Source organism: Phragmites australis, chromosome 7 (genome assembly GCF_958298935.1).
Source record: "Phragmites australis chromosome 7, lpPhrAust1.1, whole genome shotgun sequence".
NCBI lineage: Eukaryota > Viridiplantae > Streptophyta > Magnoliopsida > Poales > Poaceae > Phragmites > Phragmites australis.
In genome coordinates, this window is record NC_084927.1 from 36,388,860 (window position 1) to 36,408,508 (window position 19,649).

The 19,649-nt window shown below is 46.9% G+C and overlaps 1 protein-coding gene across 1 annotated transcript; it reads right to left on the reverse strand.

The window, feature by feature from the left end:
- Nucleotides 1-14,973: 14,973 nt before the first annotated feature.
- Nucleotides 14,974-19,330, reverse strand: LOC133925128 (golgin candidate 2-like). Its single transcript, XM_062370977.1, has 10 exons — nt 19,155-19,330; nt 18,508-19,059; nt 17,934-18,044; nt 17,724-17,783; nt 17,181-17,238; nt 16,810-16,862; nt 16,626-16,718; nt 16,066-16,191; nt 15,619-15,666; nt 14,974-15,534 (listed from the first exon to the last, which is right to left on the reverse strand). The coding sequence occupies exons 1-10, from the start codon at nt 19,206-19,208 to the stop codon at nt 15,184-15,186; spliced, it is 1,506 nt and encodes a 501-aa protein (XP_062226961.1). The 5' UTR covers nt 19,209-19,330; the 3' UTR covers nt 14,974-15,183.
- Between the last annotated feature and the right edge of the window lie 319 nt (nt 19,331-19,649).

Here is a 19,649-nt window from a genome sequence, read left to right on the forward strand (position 1 = left end):
ATCAATACATTTTGGTTCTCCCTGCTCTCCACTTCTTCTCCAAGCTTGAGTCTCATCTCTAGAAGAGACTCTCGCCACACTTTATTCGTGGAAGACATCTTCTGTTCGACCAATAGCGCGTCGTCCGTGGGTACTTGAACATAGAAGAACAAGGGGAGATAGGACAACCAAAGATCACCAAGGCGCTAGCCCAAGTAGCAATTTCCATTTGCCACACCCATGCAAACAAATGCATGGCAACTGCGACCGAGCACACCGTGTGCACCTGCCAGATCCGTAGCTAGCTAGAACGATGACCATCCGGCCACCGCCGACCCAACAGCTTGGGTTGGCACGAAGGCCCAATCCGACACGGAGGCGTTCCAACAGTGGTGCAGCAAGGACCCCGTCGCACACTAGGGGGTTAGGACCGAGGCCGCAGCCAGACAAGCTGTCCTCCAATGGTTCTGGGTGCTTAAGCCCAAAGGGCACTCATGCGTGGGCCTAGCCCCTAGACACCTCCTATGATGACGCCTAGGGCACCTTTGTCGAGCCAGTGTCCTCTGAGAGCTTGGTCGTCCGACGTCCCTAGTGGCCTCCTCGTGTGGAAGCAGGCTCCGGGGAGACCACCAGCCCTATGGGGCATAGATCTCGCCGATATCATTGGCATCGACCACAAGCTCTGAAATCACCGGAAGGGTACTGGTGCATCCTATATGGACCCAGATGTGGCCACAATATAGACAATTGTCGAACCCTCATAACTTTCTGGGAAGATTACCTCAAGAGACGGACGGGACACCCAGCAAGGGAAAAAAGCCAACGACATGCGACCCAAGGGTCACAAGCCTGCAACGGGCCGCCAGGTGGGCGAGAGGGCCATACTGAGCCCCTCTCGGCCTGCTATGTCGCCCACAGCTCCACCACCAATGGTGCAATACCCTAACGATGAGGACTAAGTCGCAAAAAGGCACTAGCCATAAACATAGTCCAGCAAGCCTCCATCATAGGGGGCCCTACCTGAGCCTCCGGAACGGTTGGGGCCCTGATGTGCCTCCCCTATCTAGTTCGATACTGGTGGGATTGGCCATGGCGAAGAGGTGCAGGGCTCCAATAATAGGGCTCTGAGTGCTCCGGATGCCCACACAGTCTAAACCCTTCGGCAGGTACCCAGGCTGGAGAAGCCAACCCTTCCGCTACCTTCAGGTTGCGAAGTTCTTCCTGCCTACAACCTTACTGTGGAGGCCTCATTTTGGCAAAGGTACGCCCTCTTATGGCCACCTAGCAATATCTTACCTAGCTAGTTAGTATTTATACAACAAAATCAGCATATTTTGAAAGTAGCTAGCTTATCTGATTGAAAGTCTCTACGATAAATAGCTGCTAGGTAGCAAAAGGATACCGTAAGACTTAAGTTATATCTCTGTTCAACAATAAACAACAAAACCTAAGTTATATCTATAGTCAAAACTTAAGTTATACCTTCGCTGAAATAATGCATAGAGATTAAAAACCTCCCCACATATGGCTTAGCCTCGGTGGCGGAGATATCTTAAAAACTTCCCCACCGATGGCTTAACCTCGGAGGCAAAGACATCTTAAAAAATCTTCCAACCGATGGCTTAGCCTCAGTGGCAGAGATATCTTAAAAGCCTCCCCACCAATGATCTAGTCTCGTTGGTGGAGACATCTTGAAAAACCTCCCACCGATGGATTATACTCGGTGGCAGGGACATCTTAAAACCTTGAAACCCTCTGACAGGTCATAGGCGAAAAGGCTCGATGTCATAGAGGTACAAATAAACCATCGATAGGTCCTAGGCAAAAGCTCCGATGCCGTAGAGGTACTGAAAACCCTCCAACAGGTCATAGTCATAAGTCCCAATGTGGTAGAGGTACTAGAAACCCTACGACATGTTGTATGCGTTAGACCCGATGTCGTAGAGATACTAGAAACCCTCTGACAGGTCATATGCATAAGACTCGATGTCGTAGAGGTATTGAAAACCCTCTGACGGGTCGTAGGCGAAAACCCCAATGTCGTAGAGGTAAAAAAAACCTCTAGCAGGTCGTAGGCAAAAGGTCTGATGCCATATAGGTAGTGAAAACTATCTGATAGGTCGTAAGTGAAAGCCCCGATATTGTAGAGGTATAAAGAAACCCTCTGGCAAGTCATAGGCAAAAACCTCAATGCTATAGAGGTTAAAAAAAACCCTCCGGTAGGTCCTAGGCGAAAGCTCTGATGCCGTAGAGGTACTGAAAACCCTCTAACAGGTCGTAGACATAAGCCCAGATGTCGTAGAGGTACTGGAAATCCTCCGACAGGTTGTAGGCGTCAAATCCGATGTCGTAGAGGTACTAGAAACCCTTTGACAGGTCGTAGACGAAAGCCTCAATGTCGTAGAGGTACTGAAAACCCTCCAATAGGTCGTAGGAGAAAACCCTGATGTCGTAGAGGTACAAAGAAACCCTTCGACAGGTTATAGGCGAAAGTCCTGATGTCGTAGAGGCACTAAAAACCCTCTGATAGGTCGTAGGCGTAAGCCCTGATACTGTAGAGGTACAAAGAAACCATCCGGCAAGTCCTAAGTGAAAGCCTCGATATCGTAAAGGTACTGAAAACCCTCTGACAGGTCGTAGGCATAAGCCTCGATGTCATAGAGATATTGGAAACCCTCTGACATGTTGTAGGCGTAAACCCCGATGTTGTAGAGGTACTAGAAACCCTCCGACAGATCGTAGGCGTAAGCCCCAATGTCATAGAGGTACTAAAAATCCTCTGACTGGTCATAGGCGTAAGCCTCGATGTTGTCGAAGCACAAAACCCTATAGCAGCGCAAGAGCGCTAGACGAGTACAAAAGAGGTCGCCTTAGCCTAGCCATCGGCTTCACCTCCGGCAACTGCCGCTGGGCTCCGGATGGCCCTGCCTCTGAATCCTCGCCACAGCTAAAGACTAAGGGGGTCGTGGATTGCCTCACTCGACATAGCCATCGGCTTCACCTCCAATAATCGTTGCTAGGCTCTGGATGGACCTGCCTTCGAAGCCTCGCCATGGCTAAGTGCCGAGAGGGTCATGGATTTCCTTCCTTGGTTCAGCCATTGGCTTCACCTCCGACAACCGTTGCTGGACTCTTGATAGCCCTGCCTCCGAAGCCTCGCCACGGCTAAGGACCGAGGGGGCCGTGGAGTGCCTCCCTCAGCCTAGCTATCGGCTTCACCTCTGGCAACCGCTGCTAGGCTTCGGATGGCCCTACCTCCAGAGTCTCGCCATGGCTAAGGCCTAAGGAGGTCGTGGACTACCTCCCTCGGCCTAGCCATCGGCTTCACCTCTAGCAACTGTCATTGGGCTCTAGATGGTCCTGCCTCCGGAGCCCCGCCATGGCTAAGGGCTGAGGGGGTCATGATTGTCTCTCTCAGCCTAGCCATCGGCTTCACCTCCGGCAACCGCCGCTGGGCTCCGGATGGCCCTGCCTCTAGATCCTCACCATGGCTAAGGACCAAGGGGGTCGCGGATTGCCTCGCTTGGTCTAGCCATTGGTTTAACCTCTGGTAACCGCCATTGTGCTCTAGATGGTCCTGCCTCTGGAGCCTCGCCACGGCTAAGGGCCGAGGGGGTCGTAGCTTTCCTCCCTTGATCTAGCTATTGGCTTCACCTCCGGCAACTAGTGGTGGGCTCCTGATGGCTCTGCCTCCAGAGCCTCGACACGGCTAAGGGCCGAGAGGATTGTGGATTGCCTCTCTCGGTCTAGCCATCGGTTTCACCTTCGGCAACCGTCGTTGGGCTCCGGATGACCCTACCTCCGAAGCCTCGCCATGACTAAGGGCAGAGGGGTTCGCGGATTGCCTCCCTCAGCCTAGTCATTGGCTTCACATCCGGCAACCGCCGCTGGGCCTCGAATGGCCCTGTCTCGGGAGCCTCACCACAGCTAAGGGCCGAGGGGGTCGCGCACTGCCTCCCTTGGCCTAGCCATCAGTTTCACCTCCAGCAACCATTGTTGGGCTCTGGATGGCCCTACCTCCCTCTCTACAGCTAAGGGCTGAGGGGGTCACGGATTGCCTCCCTCAGCCTAGCCATCGGCTCCACCTCCAACTGCCACCAGGCTCCAAATAGATTGCTTTGAGTTGGAAATCTAGAATAAATTTGGAGAAAAATCTGTACCAGCATTGAATAGAATAATGTTCATATCATGCTAGAACCTATTGGGGGCCAAGGTTGAGGGGGTCACAAACTACCTCCCTCGACCTTAATCATCGGCTTCGCCTCCATCCACCACCACTAGGCTTCGAAACTACTTCATCTCTGTCAAAAACTCATCTCATGCCCCCACTATCAGCTACACCTCCTCTACCAGGAATGATGAGGTCAACATCCCCCACTTAAGGCGTCGGAGTCCAAACCCTCCGCACGTCGATGACACCTACCTCGGTTGCATTGAGGTTTAAACCTATGTAAGACTTTATCACTCCAATCACCCCTAAAATACTTAAAAAATACCTACAATCGCACTTTTCGGTTGCTAACAACCACTGCGTGCAAGGGGGCTGGGGAAGGTGAGGCACTAGAGCTTAGGTGCACACACACACAAAACATATCTGGCTACATGTCCGGAGGGTCACCATACACTTCGATAAAAGAAAAAAAACAACACTAAGCGGACATACGGACTTAGTTATATTAATAAATTTCACATCCAAAAAATGCTTACATGCCTTCCTGAGTTCCTAGTATCTAGACTGCTCAGGACCAAAAGCACTAGCAAAGGATGGGGAAGAAAACTAGAAGCCCTAACGATGGCGCGTGAAGTGGCATATGCGCTTCATCTGCGGCCTACCACTGCGGAAGCTGATGCAGTAGCTAGCCCCTGCATTGTCAGAGGACGAGGACGAGGATGAAGATGACTCCTCCACGGCCTTCTCTCCCTCCTCCTTGTCCTTCTTCTTCTCCGCCTGGGCTGTCTCCTTCTTTGCTTCCGCCTTCTCTTCCTCATCGATTTCCTTCTCCAAAAGATCCCGGTCGGCCATCTCTTCATCGTCAGAGATATTGATAATCTCAACTGGAGCGACCAGTCGGGCTGGAGATCGAGACGGAGAGGCAGAGGTCGACTCTGTCTGCAAGGATAGAAGCATGATGGTTGCTGGCTCCAACCTTGCAAGAATGCCCGCGGGACCGCTCACCCCTAGAAGCACCACGGCAGGCAGAACTGGCATCGGCACAAGAGGTGACCCTGCCCCAATCAAGCTAGTCGAAATCATTGACATCTCCGATGATGATGAGGAGGAGGATGTTATGATCAAAACAAAGAAGAATCGCTCCCTTACACAACAATGAAGGATCAACTCAGTAGACCCCAACTTTTATAGCCGGGTCAATTATTTGTGTACGCCTAGGGAAGGAAACAGAACTGCCACGGGTGCGGTCATGTGGCCTTCCAATTACTATTTTGAGGGGCTGTGACCACATCCCGGTCAAATCTGCGCACACGCGGCAACTCCCTATGGCAGCGCCTTAATTTTTCATATACACATCCTATCGCATTTAATATTTGAATTCCTCGGTGCATGCAAGGGCAACCGACACAAGACCTCAAGAGAACTGGCGCATTACCCTGTCAGACACACTAACGTTACCACGCATCATTAAGTACTTGCGCCAGAAAACAGGGAGAATATCTTGCCTCTACATACGTTCTCCATTATAACGGTTTAAATGGCGAAAAGTCTAGCCATCAGAGAAGTTGAAGAGCTTGTTCTGATCGCCGCAGGGCTTCAAAAGGCCTTCGGATCTGATGCATCTATGCCTCCAACCTCAGCATGGACCCCGAGTGCGTTGCCTCCGTTCGAACCTCGACGGCCTTCGGCTCCGACGCCTCTAACCTCAACATGGGCTCTGGAGCACATTACCTCCGTTCGAACCCTGACGGTCTTTGGCTCTAACGTCTACTACGCCTCCGACCTTAGCATAGGCTCTAGTGCACATAGATCCCAGCAAACTACCACGGCCCTTGGCTCTGACATCAGCTCAATCTCAGGCGACCCCCGCCGAGCTCCAGACTACATCATCCCCACCGAGCTTCAGATAAACCAAGTCGATATCTTCGACTCTTGTCATTGGGCTCCGGACCACGCAGTTGCCTCCATGTTATGCCATCTCCATCTGGCTTCATCACCATCATTTACGGTCATCACCGAGAGGCTCTTCAACAGCTAAAAGTTATATTAGGATATCCTAACTATGAGGCTAGGCTGAAGCTAATTCCTTCTACATCTACTCTCCTCTCCACACCTCAGGGTCAACAGATGAGAGGGTACTGTTAGCGGAAATATTCCAGCCCCTAGATAATACTAAGGGGACGCCATCAAGAACTTTTCTAGAACTCTCAGGCTCCGGACTCCCCATAGAAGTTAAGGCTTCCGGAGGCCACGAACCTCTTAGGCCATCGCCTCTCGAGACAGGGGAAGAAGCTAGCATCCGGAGAGAACATCAGTAAAAGGAGAACACCAAAGATAATTGGTCTGACACGAAGTGATCGACAGTTAATACCAATACAAGTGGTGACCACCGGATCTCTCGATGCAAGTAGAGGCTACTTTGACACCCGGGATAGTGCGGTGCCGCAATTAACGACTAGCTGGGTACCGCGTCCTTATGGCCACTTGCACTACTGTATTTATCATAATAGATAATGTCTTCTGAGTAGGGTAAAAAGTATTCTACCGAGATTCGGACTGTGCGTTTTGGCCAGCCCTAGATCTCTACGGTATAGTGATAGCTTGTATCACTATCTCTGTAGGGTATACCTATATATTTATAACCTAAACTGCACTATAAATACATACTCTTGATCACCAGATTAGGGGACCCAATCTTTTTTTTCTATCAACATGTTTTTTTTCTTCCTACTCTTCACTTTTTCTCCAAGCTTAAATCTCCTCTTTAGAAGAGACTTTCGCTACATTTTATTTATAGAAGACATCTTCTCTTCCGCCAACATCAGTGATTCCAGTCATTGGATCTTAAGTCGTGTAACACAGTGCTCGTCATAAAAATACTCTTCATAAATTTTAATAATTGTGACCGTATAGTTTGTTTAGGCAATTGTGATCGTATGGTTACGAAAAGTAATGTTATGAAAACAAATATCGTTATTAATGTGTCAAACAGACGAGACTAAAGAGACTGGCGTAGACAAGGAGGAAACATGTATGATTCTCCTGATGAAACAGACTGTCACAGTATTGACAGACGCACAGGCTAAAAGAAAGGCTAAAAGTGGGCCTAGATAGGTCATTTCAGGCTTCATTCAGCCTTCCAGTGTCAAACTTCGCAAGACTTGTGTCGACATGTGGGCTGTAGTTGGTTAGATTAGACCTCAACAATTCAAGTTCCAACAAAGGGCGAGATCAACAGATACACATTGGAAATAATCAGCATCACGCACCCACACTGGCACAGTACTTGGCAAAGCCCTCTCACGGTGATGAGCAAATAAAAAACAGGAAATTTCAATACCATTTCACTCCAAATCTCCCACTATTAGGAAAAAAAATAGTCTGATTGGTCGCACAATTGGTTTTTATGATCCATGATTCTTTCTTTTTTCGGAAAGAAAATCCATTATTCATTCTTTGACTTTTGTCTTTCAGAAAACGACTCCTCCTTGTTTATTTAAATAGTTGTAGATATAAAAATTGCTTTGATCAAATTGTAATAAGGGTTATTGCAGCAATTTTTTGCGTAAATATCTCGCTGGCTGCACCACCCTGGTACATCTTGTATAACCGGTTTTAGTTACACAGTATGAGCATCAATTTATCAAAATACACCCTTGGTACAACATACAGCGGCGATAACAAAGCTAAATATAGTTAAGAGTATAGAAAAATAGAGAAGTATATTGTTGCCTATCTCTTTCAGGGCTCAGCTTGACCAAACATTATTTTCACCCATCCAATATGATCAAAACTACATGCTACTAAATATGGCACTACCAAAATAGGTAAATCTTCTTAAAATCAAATGCTCTTTTAAATCTACCATGACTCTGCTATTACCTTTGAACCATACACGAGGATTTGGAAGACGTGGGCTCCGCTGCGAGCCAAGTTTTTTGTCTGGTTGGCGACTCTCAATAGATGTTGGACAGCGGATAGGCTCGCGCGGCGTGGCTTGCAGCACCCATTGAGCTGCCCGCTTTGTGATCAGGTGGAAGAAACGGTGCAACAATTGTTGACTGATTGCGTTTTTGCTAGAGAGATCTGGTTCAAAATGCTACAACGGGTGCACCTGGGGTATTTGGCACCAACGCATGACGACACGAACTTTCAAACTTGGTGGCGTCGCACGATGAAATAAGCTCCCAAGGATGTCCGCAAGGGTTTCAACTCTTTAGTGATTTGGTGGCATGGTTTATTTGAAAGCTGAGGAATCGATGCGTGTTTGATGAAGCTCGTCCCTCAATTGATAGTCTTCTAGTAGATATTCGTGAGGAGGCTTGGTTGTGGTGTTTAGGTGGAGCATTTCGGTTGCGTGTCTTGCTAGGTTGACCTACACTTCTTGGTCGTACTGAGTTTATGGCGCGCTGTTTCACCTATAACTAACCCGGCCGTTGGATTGGCATTGTATTTTAACTCGTCTTCGAGTTCTCTCTGTTCTTAATATATTGACACGCAGCTCTCCTGTGTCGTTCGCGAAAAAAAATCTACCATGACTCCAATCACGCTAATCAAAGAGTTGTAGGTCAAGAACATACTAACCAAATCAGAGATGATTCCCACCACATTTGATCCTCCAATATGTGGCTTCGTGTGCGTAGAGACCATGGAGGAACACTTGAATCGGATTACGGCTAGCTTCTTCTTTGGTTCCCTCCCTTTCTGTGGCAATGCAAGTCTCTGCACCGGCATTTTACCCTCTTTGTTGCTTCAAAACAAGATGTAGGGTTTTTTTTTTCTCTTCTCCAATCCTTATCTAGAGGATCGCCACCGTTCATTGAAAAGGGAATCAACAATCGCATTGACCTATATTTGTGGACCTTAGAATTTGTCTTGTAACCATTGTGAAATTTAGCCCGATATAGATAGAAAAGTTATTTTGTACTCAAACAACCTAGCAATTTGTAGAGATATATTGAATTATGGTGATAAACCACTTCTTTTTGAAAAAAAAATGCTACAAGAGATTTTCAAAACACCATCTATATATGTTAAATCTTTTCGTACATGCACATCCGGACATATTTAATTAGTTATTTAGTAATGGGAAACTTCTCGTCGATCAGTTGAGCTTAAAATTTACAACAGATACAGATAAGTACCCAGGAATCGCAAAACTTAGAGGCCAATGCGAATTGCAAGTAAATCACACAATAGGGAAAAGAAGAAAATATTAAGCTTGACCAATGGTAAACTATTGTTTTTAACAAGAGAACACCTATGCACTTATGCAGTGACGCTCCCCGCACGGGGGAAAAATGCATTCCAGCGAAAAGAAGAAGAATTACTTACTGGTTCAAAGGATCACCTCATCCTAGAATGGATCAATCTTAGTCCACTTTAGAAGAATCACCCTATGACCAAGTCTGTGCCGAGTCTTCTCAAGCACTATCTACCGAACATATCTCGATCATATGTGTGTTCGTATGCCGGTGGAGACACTGCCTTGTCATCCTTTCCAAGATTCGAGCAAGGCGAAAAAGTTATGGATGGAGATGATTCGCGTATACATGTATGGCGAGCTTTATGCAAAGCGTTCAGCGGGGCATTGTGTGTGTAGGCTAGCAGCTCCTGACCAGTATATTGCAAAACTTAGATAGATATTATTATAAATATGTCTATATTGAAAAATGCTAAGAATGATAGGTAAGTATTGAGACACATATCATAGAGTCATAGATGATATTTTTCAACTTAAATGATCTTTGCGATGATATATTTCAAATTCGTCCTATTATATTTCTTGGGTGTGAGTGGAGGTGGGGGGTCGACATGACCGCTCAGGTGTCGCATCTTCGGTCCGAAGAAGATGGCAAGGATATGGGAAGATAAACGACAGATGAGAACGGGGAATGGATAGGAACATGTAGAATAATTTATCCATGGCGATCGATTGAGCGAGGCATAGAAGTTCAAGACAGAAACGTGGAGCTGCCTTTTGCGTAAAGAGCTTTCGCTTTGGAGACGCATGTATAGTCGTCGGGGGTTGGTGGATGGGTGGGCCTCGAGGCCCCCCACTGGCTAGCTGCTGCATGCTCCATTAGATAGAAGGGGTGAGAGGAAGAAGAATAAGAAGAAAACGGAGAGCCACATCTACGATTTGTGCCTGTGCTTACTGCCATTGTGCATGGCGCTTTAATAATTGCCGAGTCGTTTTCGAAGCATGTAGACGCTTTTTTTTGTGTGTGTATTTTTCTGTTGTGCGGTATGGCATCAGGGATAAGTGTTGGCAGTGTATGTTGTGCATTTGCGCATCGCTGTTGTAGGCTTCTAGCTAGTCAGAGATGGCACCACAGATCTGAAACTCAAGCTAAGTGGTAGGCTGAGAGGCTAAAGGCAGTAAGCGGCGGAGCAGTGGTCCAGTCCACCGGAAGGAAGCACATCAGGTGCAGTGCTGTGCACCACTGTGTGGAGTGCGCAGGAACAGTAGGACGATTTGGCCTCCTCTCCCGGAGAAAGGCGGTGATCCATAGATGCCGTTGCCACTTGCCAGGTCGACGTCGCCTTTCGAGGTAGAGCCATGGGAGAGATGCCAAGGTTGAAGATAAGGCGGCAGAATTGCCCCCCAGTCGCCTCCTATCAATGCCTTTCTTCTCGTTTTCTCCTGCTACCATTTGGTTCCGATCCCGACGTGGCTCGTGCCCATGGCATGCTAACGTGCAGCTGCCTTTTCTTGCTCTGCTGTTCATGGGCAGCTCGGCCTGTTTTTACGGGCCAGGGTCTGGTTTCTAGGCCCACGGGTGATCCGGCCCAGTTCTTGCCAATTCGGACCAGCCCAGCCTCGAGTCTGGCTTCTCAAGGCTGGGCTTTTGCACACAACCATCTCCGCTGCGACTGTTGTCGCTGTCTCGCTGAGCCTCCAATTGCTTGTTGAAGCATGCGAGACATCATTATTTACTCGCTCTCTACTCTACGTGGTACGTACGCCCTGTTGCAATGTCCTGAAGTTTATGTATGAGCATCAGCCAACTATACTTTACCCTAAACGCAGACATCTTTTTCTCAGTATTTAGCAAACATCTTTAGTTTTTGTCTTTAAAAAAGAAACCACGTGTATGCGTCGCTGACCGTGCACGGATGGCAGCCGCGGCACGCACGCACGCATCAGTAGCACATGGATATGTTTGTGTTTGCCACAGTGATCCCTGTGGATCAGCAGAGATCGGATAAATCAGAAAGGAATTTATTCAACAGGCAAGAGCCTGATGATAAGCTATATAGCCTATAGTGCGTTCGGTGACAGCGCTATCTCCTATCTGTACATCAACTGAATCTCTGCTTTCCAGTAACAGTCGTTACTGAACTGACACCGATTGAGTCAACACGTGCGCGGTAGATATTCGTTATAAGGATATATCATATTTTTTAAAATATATATAATTATTAAATTATTTATTCCTCATCAAAACTGTTCTAGTTGTTTTTTCCTTTTAATTTAACTTTGATTGCGATTTGGGATCAAACTCCGCCTATGTTGTCTCGACATAGCCGGTCCTAAGCCCGGGTAAAGGAGGAGGGTTGTGATAGGCTTAGCGAGCCAACATAAAATTCAGCCACTCTTATGAAAATGAAATTCGAAAGAAAATCGTTGGGACGTAACCCTCTTAGTGACGCGCCACATTGGAACCCGGATGTGGTGTTAAATGGGCAAGGGCCGGGCCGTCACCCCCTTGGTGGCGCGTCGTATCTTGATCTGGATACGGTGATAAGTGGGCAAGGATCGGGTCGTTGCGTCCTTAGTGGCGCGCTACATCGGTGCCCGAGTGTAGTGAAAAATGAGTAAGGGTCTTCGCATTTGACTCGACGAGTGCGAAGGGTAAGGAAGCTAGCCGAGCCAAGTAGGATCCGCTTAGGTAGCTGGAACGTAGGGTCCCTGACGGGTAAGCTACGGGAGTTAGTTGATACAGCAGTGAGGAGACGGGTTAATATCCTATGCGTCCAAGAAACCAAATGGAAAGGACAGAAGGCGAAGGAGGTGGAGGATACCGACTTCAAGCTGTGGTACACGGGGACAACTACAAATAAAAATGGAGTAGGCATCTTGATCGACAAGAGCCTCAAGTATGGAGTGGTAGATGTCAAGAGGCAAGGGGACCGGATTATCTTGGTCAAGCTGGTCATTGGGGACTTAGTTCTCAATGTTATCAGCGCGTATGCCCCTCAAGTAGGCCACAATGAGAGCACCAAGAGGGAGTTCTGGGAAGGCCTGGAGGACATGGTTAGGAGTGTACCTATTGGCGAGAAGCTCTTCATAGGAGGAGACCTATGTGGCCACGTGGGTACATCTAACACAGGTTTTGAGGGGGTGCATGGGGGCTTTGGTTATGGAAGCATGAATCAAGAAGGAGAGGATGTCTTAAGCTTTGCTCTAGCCTACGGCATGATCGTAGCTAACACCCTCTTTAAAAAAAGGGAATCCTATTTAGTGACCTTTAGTAGTGGCCAACACTCTAGCCAGATCGATTTCGTCCTCTCGAGGAGAGAAGACAGGCGTGCTTGCCTAGATTGTAAGGTGATATCTGGAGAGAGTGTTGTCCCTCAACATAAGCTTTTGGTGGCTGACTTCCGCTTCCGGATACGTGTCCAGCGGGATAAGCACGCTAAAGTCGCTAGAACGAAGTGGTGGAAGCTCAGGGGGGAAGCGGCTCAAGCTTTCAAGGAGAGGGTAATTAAGGAGGGCGCTTGGGAGGAAGGAAGTGATGCAAACAATATGTGGATAAAGATGGCGACTTGCATTTGGAAGGTGGCTTCCGAGGAGTTTGGGGTGACGAGGGGAAGTAGAAGCGAAGCGAAAGATACATGGTGGTGGAACGAGGATGTCCAGAAGGCTATCAAGGAGAAGAAAGAATGTTTCAAACGCCTACACTTGGACAGGAGTGTTGACAACGTAGAGAAGTACAAGGTGGCGAAGAAGACCGCAAAGCGAGCAGTGAGTGAAGCAAGTGGTCGGACATATGAGGACCTCTACCAGCGGTTAAACACGAAGGAAGTGGAAAGGGACATCTATAAGATGGCCAAGATCCATGAGAGGAAGACGAGGGATGTCAACCAAGTCAAATGCATCAAAGATGGGACAGATCGACTTCTGGTGAAGGAAGATGAGATTAAGAATAGATGGCGAGAGTACTTCGACCAGCTGTTCAATGGAGGAGGTGAGAGCTCTTCCATTGAGCTGGACGACTCCTTTGATAATGCCAACAGGCGTTTTGTACGAAGGATTCAGGAGTTTAAGGTCAAGGAGGCTTTAAAAGGGATGAAAGGAGGCAAGGCAATGGGCCCTGATGTTATCCCTATTGAGGTATGGAGATGCCTTGGAGACATAGCAATTGTATGACTAACTAAGCTTTTCAACCTCATTTTTTAGGCAAACAAGATGCCCGAAGAATGAAGGCGGAGTATATTAGTACCAATCTTCAAGAATAAGGGGGATATTCAAAGTTGTACTAATTACTGTGGGATTAAGCTGATGAGCCATACGATGAAGCTATGGGAGAGAGTCATTGAACACCGCTTACGAAGAATGACAAGCGTGACCAAAAATCAGTTTGGTTTCATGCCTGGGAGGTCGACCATGGAAGCTATCTTCTTGGTACGACAACTTATAGAGAGATACAGGGAGCAAAAGAAGGACTTGCATATGGTGTTCATTGACTTAGAGAAGGCCTACGATAAGATACCGCGGAATGTTATGTGGTGGGCCTTGGAGAAGCACAAAGTCCTAACAAAGTATATTACCCTTATCAAGGATATGTACGATAATATTGTGACAAGTGTTCGGACAAGCGATGGTTACACCAATGATTTTCCAATTAGAATAGGACTGCACCAAGGGTCGGCTTTGAGCCCTTATCTTTTTGCTTTGGTGATGGATGAGGTCACAAGGGATATACAAGGTGATATCCCATGGTGTATGCTCTTTGCAGATGATATGGTGCTAGTCGATGATAGTTGGACGGGGGTAAATGGAAAGTTGAAGCTATGGAGACAGACCTTGGAGTCGAAGGGTTTTAGGTTTAGTAGAACTAAAACTGAGTACATGAGGTGCGATTTTAGTACTACTAGGCACGAGGAGGATGAGGTCTGCCTTGACGGGCAGGTGATACCTCAGAAGGATACCTTTCGATATTTGGGGTCGATGCTGCAGAAGGATGGTGAAATCGATGAAGATGTGAGCCATCGAATCAAAGCCGGATGGATGAAGTGGCGCCAAGCTTCCAGCGTCCTCTGCGACAAGAGAGTACCACAGAAGCTAAAAGGCAAGTTCTATAGGTCGGCAATTAGACATGCGATGTTGTATGGCACAGAATGTTGGCCAACTAAAAGGCAACATGTCCAACGGTTGAGTGTAGCGGAGATGCGCATGCTGAGATGGATGTGTGGCCACACAAGAAAGGATCGGGTTCGGAATGATGACATACGTGATAGAGTTGATGTAGCACCAATTGAAGAGAAGCTTGTCCAACATCGTTTGAGATGGTTTGGACATATACAACGCAAGCCCTCAGAAACGCCTGTACATAGCGGAAGAATAAAACGTGCGGATAATGTCAAAAGAGGTCGAGGTAGACCAAACTTGACATGGAAGGAGTCTGTAAAGAGGGATCTGAAAGACTGGAATATCACCAAAGAACTAGCCATGGACAGGGGTGCGTGAAAATTAGCTATCCACGTGCCAGAGCCATGACTAGACTTGCAAGATCTTATGAGTTTCATCTCTAGCCTACCCCCAACTTGTTTGGGACTGAAAGGCTTTGTTGTTGTTGTTGTTGCGATTTGGGATCAAAAGAAAAAACTGTGCCCAATTGTCGATGAAAATAAAGTGTGATACAGTTACAATATTTCTATGGATGTTCAAACTCCTATACTTAAATTAGCGCGAACAAGAATAGTCACACCCGCATTTTACTCAACCAAAAAAGAAAAAAGAAAGAACAGTAATGCCTCGTTTACACAAGAATATACGTATGGCCCAGCATAGATCAGAAAAAAGATCAAATACTAGTCTTGTTTATTGATTCCAAAGAAAAGACAGCGCCAGGGTGAATCTCTGATACTGTTGGGTGTGATGTTAGTATGTACAGTACCCATAAGTGGAAGGATACCAGGTACACCAAGGCCCAGACCTGCGCCTTTGGATTCCGCCTCAAGAAGATATGCCCAGCTGAGAAGATGGAATCGAGCTGTCGGATTGCGGATCCCAGTTGCTGCTGTCCAGCCCGTATCCTGTCGCGCAGCCTTGGCGAATTTGATTCTTGCCATGCACCAGCTTCAATATCTATTCTTGATGATGAGCTCCAAGAAGCCAGCGATGAGGCATTATTGTCGAGCAACCTCGAAACTGCCTGTAGCTGATGGACAATGTTATTCCTCTTGTGCTAAGATATTTTCTATGCTGACTTGAATACAGTGGGACTACAAAGACAAACCTCGATTCTCATTGACAAAGCTGCCTTCTCTGATGATAGAGACTCAACCTGAAAAGAGAGAGAAAACATTTGAATCTTGTCGCATCATAAGCATACAGTAGCGAACATGTAGCAAAGAAAAGTTTCACTGTGTGAATAACAGCATTTACTCTAGATGGCAACCAATTTTTCTGAGCTGGATAATTCCTTATTATTGATCACAGGGAGTTTATAAGTTCCCTAGCTAGATTGATAGTACCAATGAAGGAGGGAAGGGAATATCGCCAGTTCTTGGTAGTAGAAAAATAAGGCAATCCAAATTCTATCCCAGCAAGATAACTCAAGCATGTTTGTGCTGTAAAGAGGCATGCTGATCCAAAAACCAGGTAACAAAGTCCAAAGACATGCTATAGAACGAAATATAACACAGGATGTGATGAAACAAGTGTGCACACATAAGGGATTAACCTGCATTTGTTTCTGAATTAACCGATCGGTTAGTTGAGCAAGCCTCTTCTTGAGTTCAATTTCCACCTCTGTAGGATGCATCATATCTCTTCTAGTCAGCTCAATGTTTTCTTCAATCTTCCTTGCCTATGGATAAAAAGGTGATCTCAATCCGGATAATTGGTTAACATTACTATTTGCTGCAGCACAGAATGTAAAATACTCAACTCTCTTACTTCCATGTTGTATTTTATTTCCCTATTCCTCTCATCAAAGATATAGTGCATAAAGAAACTTATGTGCAAAGACAATAATGAAACAGGCCATTGACATGTGTGTCCTTAAGCCAAATGGGACATAAAAATAGTGAGCCAGTTGAGGCTCAGTTCTATGCTGTAGCACAGAAGAGTTATATTGCCTAAAACACTACGGGAAGATCAATAAACCACAAAAGATATGCCAGACAAGTACTGATAAGACCCAATTGAGCATATAATTATAAAGGAATTCCTGAATCAAGATAATAATTAACATAAATGAACTAATGACTATAATTATACTCAGGAGTCAGGAGAACTTACATTGTCCTTCAAGCTGACAATTCTATCACATGTCAGTTTGTATTCTGCATCAATAATTTCTTGGTCCAGCTTGAACCTTCTCAAGGATTCTATCTAGACAAAAGTTCACTCAAGTTACAAATAGATAGGGCAAAGAGATTTTTTTTCTCAAATCCAATTGTTCTAATTTAAAGGCATTGCTTACTTCAACCGGAGGGGCACTTGTCTTCTGTATCTTTGCTATCTTTCTTTTATATTCTGTTCATGGAATGGTAAAAAAGGTCACATACAAAAAAAAGTGCAATATGTCGAGGCAAAAAAGAATGACACTCCATACTTAAGTCAGTTCAACAATACAAAAAAAAATGTCATACTTAAGTGAGCCCAAAAAAAAAAAATGAGCCAGCATAATACACCATTGGCCTAACAATGAAATAAGAGTATATATATATATACATATATATATATATATATATATATATATATGTATGTATGTATGTATGTATGTATGTCACTATAAAGCTTAAAACCAGAGGGCCCCGAATTGTCTCGAAAGTTAAGTCATGGTCAACTTACTATCTTGAGCAAGTATCTTCAATTCAACTTCCTCTCGAAGTTGCGCCACTTGATCAACCTAGTAAAATACCATGAACAAGTAGTTTTCAAATTCCATTTAATATTGATAGAGCATTCCATTACTTGTGCAGCATTTATGAAGTATGAACCCCATCCAGCAACAGGAAGGCAAACAAAAGCTGCAGGGTATGGTCATTTTAGGCTAACCCATTATTTCCATTCCACTCTGTATCAACTAAGTCCCAAGTGATAGTAACATTTTAGGGAACAGACCATATGTTGCCATAAGTATAATGCATGGTGTAGGTTATAGCAAGTGCCAGCATTCTCCAAATCTAAAAGAGAAGCATAAAACAATTCAATGTTCAACTAGCCACGCAGTTACATCTATGGTTTGCCCCCACATCTGTTGTTACCATACAACAGGGCTGTCTACATATTATTCCTCCTTGCTTAAGCCTAAAAACAACAATCCACAAATAGTAACTATACAGTGAACAACTGACCTAGAAAAACAAAAGAGGAAGGGGAAAGAAAGCATACTTGAACTTCCAGGTTCCATTGTTCCCTGGCAAGCGACTTCGAAAGCTCTGCATTTGTAACCTGTGAAAATCTTCGGTAAGAACATTGCTAAGACTTGAAACAAAAATAACATTCTCTACCAAAAAAGTCATGGGCTATATATATTGCACTATTTGCAAAGCAAGATATAAAGAATAGCAAGGGGAGCAGAGTTTGTAAACGGGGAGATACCTCAAGTCTAGCCAACCGGGCAAGGGCTTCCATTCTAGTGCTGTGATGTCGCTGTTTCTCTACCTCCATTGCTTCCATGGTTTCAATCATACTGGTCTGCAACTCTGAAGCCTAAAAAACGTTGAACGAAATGCTGATAAGGAATCATCACTTTCTGGAATTCAATCTCACCAGGACAACTTATATAAGATGAAATAGAAATGTTTTTGAATATGAACACTGAACAGTCGACTCTGCCTTATAGATACAAGAAACAGTTGTGGACTACATTGTTGACATCAACATAAGGTTCCATGACCAGCGAAATATCGAGATGTATGATTTGTGCTCAAATGCAGTATTGCTAGATCGCCCAAGCTAAGCAGAATGTATCCCTCATACCAAACAAAAAAAAACATGCTATGCTGTACTAACCCAAATGTCATGTAAACCACCAAAGAAGAGTAAACATTATGCAAAGCTATAAGAGCAACATCTCTCACTCAGCTAACAGCGCCACAGAGTATCTCATCACACTGAGCAACCTCTCAAGGTACACAAGCAAATTCGAAAAATCACCACGAAGCAGCCTCACCTCCTGCGCCTGCTCCTTCTCACGCTCAGCGAGTAGCTTCTCAAGCCCGGCTTTCTCTCCCTCGAGCCTCGCAACGGCCTCCTCTCGCTCGGCGATTGCACGCGCAGCCATAACCGCAAGCCGCTCAGCCCGCCGCTGTCTCCTCTCCTCCTCCCTCCGCCGCTCCTCCTCCGAATCCTCCGAATCGTCGCTCCCCGACCCATCCGAGTCCTCGTCGCTCCCGCTCACACTCTCAGACGCGCCGCCCTTCCCGTCCTCCCGATCCCCCTCCGCCTTCGCCTCGGCCACCACCCCCACCGGCCCACCACCGACTTGATCCTGCACCGCGAGCACTGCCGCCGCGGACGCGGAGCGGCGGGGGGCAGGGGAAGGCGGAGGTTGGGACGGGGAGGGGTGCTTCACGGCGAGGCGGAGGCCGAGGGAGGGAGGCGGGCCGGCAGGCGGCCGCCTGCGCGGGGGCACGTCGAGGAGCGAGTCGGCGGAGGGCTGGAGGGCTGCGAGGTCGGAGGCGGAGGGGGACTTGCCGAGGGAGTCCGCCGCCTGCTGGTCGATCTGGAGAGGGAAACGCAAGAGAAGTGAAGAGTCAGAAGAGCTGTAGTGAGGAGGAACGGATGGGGTGGCGAGGGAGGAAGGGCGGGCGGGCTTGCTTGGTGGAGGAGGGTCTCGGCGGCTTTGAGCTTGGAGGAGATCCACCCCGCCATGGCGCGCCGAGGCGAGCGGAGGCGCCGCGCGACGCGTGGGAATTGGAGGGAGGCCGCGCCGCGGGTTGGTCGATGACTGACGACGCTATGGGCCGCCCAACCGCCGCGGTGGCAACCGGCCAACGGCGGCAAGGGGTTGGTTGGCTTCCGTAGTAACCACTGGATGTGAGTGTCCACCGTTGGATCTGATTTAGACGGTGTAGATCAGGGCCGTGAGAAATGAGTGTTAAGCAAACCCTCCCGCTTATAAAGTTTCCTAGCCACTCCTCAAGCTATAAAAGTCGTACTTCCCAGCCTAGAAGAAGGGCTCGAATCATAAGATCACCCCAGAACAAAAGATAAAAGGGTCCAAAAAATGTGGAGCAACTCGATCATTATTGTCGTCGTGTTATCATCAGTAGTGGCAAATATTCCAGTAGGACAAGGTTGGGTGGCCGTCCT